Source organism: Sinocyclocheilus grahami, unplaced genomic scaffold (assembly GCF_001515645.1).
Source record: "Sinocyclocheilus grahami isolate Dianchi unplaced genomic scaffold, SAMN03320097.WGS_v1.1 scaffold872.1, whole genome shotgun sequence".
In the NCBI taxonomy this organism is placed as follows: domain Eukaryota; kingdom Metazoa; phylum Chordata; class Actinopteri; order Cypriniformes; family Cyprinidae; genus Sinocyclocheilus; species Sinocyclocheilus grahami.
This window is the reverse complement of record NW_015506051.1, coordinates 431097-433118: the sequence shown is the minus strand read 5'-3', so window position 1 is coordinate 433118 and position 2022 is coordinate 431097. Positions and strand designations below refer to the sequence as shown.

Sequence of the window (2022 nt, the reverse complement as noted above, 5' to 3'; positions counted from 1 at the left end):
AACTGCTCCTTGGTTTTATGCACCTGTCCAATGAAATCAATGAAACCCTCCCCTGACTTTGGAACTCCTTGTTCTGGCCAATCGGTGAACTGGAACTGTCTGACGGTTCTGGACTGTCCGTCCTGTGGAGAGAAAGACAATGAGTCTGAACCTCTCCAGACGTGTGAGCCTATAGAAACAGATAGGATCTGCCGGGACAACTGTGACTCTGGTGTGCATTCCTGAAAAGATCTGAACGTAAGACTGACAGCTTTACCAGATCATACCGCGGTAAATGACTCACCCTGGCGTCGGTGACTTTGAACTCTCTCAGGATGTACTGTGGCATGTTGTATTCTGCCATGGGATCCACTACAAAGTACTGATAGCGTGCCGAGCGCTCGGCTGGCCAGTACTGGTGACACTTCTCCTGTGAGCACACAAACACACGGATGTTACCACTGCTTCAGTCAGATCCAGATGGAGCATGTTTTCCTCCAGCCGTCACTCACCCGTCCCATCTCACGCAGTTTGGTCAGCATCACCACGATGGTGGAGTTGTGTTCCCACAGCGTGCGCCAGAAGTCCTCAGTGGTCTCCGCTAGCGGCCCCTGCGTCGCAATATACGCCCTCTGCTGCCTGGACACACATCGACACGTGACCACCAGCGGTATTATCCACCGCGTAACATCATGAAATCTGGAGCTGGAGTCCAGCGGTGTACCTGTATCCGTCGATGAAGCTGGCGTTGATGTAGTCGGACCCTTCCAGGCCTCTGATTGGCTGCAGACACACGCGGGTGGTTTCGTACGGCATGATGTTCACCAGCCGGTTCTTGAACTTGTTGCAGGGCAGATTAGCGCTGACGAACCTGGAGGTGTGCGCTTTACTGTTGGCCAGACGCTGACAGAACCACAGGCAGAATAATGTGAAGCACGGCATTAAACTGCTGCAGCTCACAAACTGAGTTCAACTCAAACGAACAGATTTGAACTTTGTTGAAGGTCACATTAAAGCTGCCCTGGAAACACTTTACCAGGCCTTAATAATTTAGTGTGACTACTTAACTATTTATGTACTATGCAGACTTTCATTCTCAAATAGATGCATATTTAAATTCATCATAAAAATATGAATTGTTCAAAACGCTGATGATCTAAACAAAGAGTGAATTAATACATTTCCTCTATATTGTAAACATTATGATCACACCTGTAATAATCGCTTTAATGAGCTTCTGCCTGAAATTAATTCATTTTAAAAACTCTTAATTATTCCGGTAGTGTACAGTAAATCATCTCAGAAGTGATGGAAATCCATATGAACAGCTGTGTGTGTCACATTATCAAGTGTACCTTGAACTCCAGCTCTATGCCGGTCACGTGTTCTCCGGCCTCCACCTGCGACAGGTTCTGTATGTAGGAGCACAGGCTGCGCGCCGCCACCTCTGTGTTCCCGCAGGCCACGGCCTCCAGCAGCGCCTCGTGGATGAAGCCGTACTGATCCTCCGTCTGCACCATGTAGTTCCTCTGCGAGCGCATCAGGGTCACGTGACCGTACACGTCCACCGTCCGCTCGTGACGGATGCGCTCCAGCATGGCGTCGATCACGATGAAGCAGCCGGTGCGGCCCACGCCAGCGCTGAGACACACACATCAAACACCACGCTTTTACTACGGTATAATTTCCCTGATCCGTTTCTGCTCACTAATCCGAACGCTGATATCAAGACAGACACATTCAGCTGACAGATGTGGACACAACAAAGCACTGTGGGATTACACGGTTTAATAACTATAATCCAGATTACAGATGAACACGCATGATGCAGAACATCCGTGAGGAAACGCTGCTGCCGTTTGTGTGTGTAATCTGGTGAAGATACTACACTACTATGAAAGAGAGTGTGTGTGTGTGTGTGTTCATGCATCAGTAATAAGACCACACTCTTCTCCAGACTCTCTCACACACACACACGCTCTCACACACTCACTCACTCTCACACACACACACAGACACTCACTCACACACTCACTCACTCAC

At 48.9% G+C, this 2022-nt stretch overlaps 1 protein-coding gene across 1 annotated transcript in view; it reads right to left on the bottom strand.

The window, feature by feature from the left end:
- The window catches only part of LOC107563401 (receptor-type tyrosine-protein phosphatase S-like), a 77146-nt gene that overhangs the window by 5691 nt on the left and 69433 nt on the right, over positions 1–2022 (bottom strand). Inside the window, exons 30-33 of the mRNA XM_016248269.1 lie at positions 1335–1620; positions 704–882; positions 492–618; positions 284–409 (exon numbers count right to left, since the gene is read on the bottom strand). Of these exons, the coding sequence (XP_016103755.1) occupies positions 284–409; positions 492–618; positions 704–882; positions 1335–1620 (718 nt within the window). The remainder of the gene's footprint in view (positions 1–283; positions 410–491; positions 619–703; positions 883–1334; positions 1621–2022) is intronic.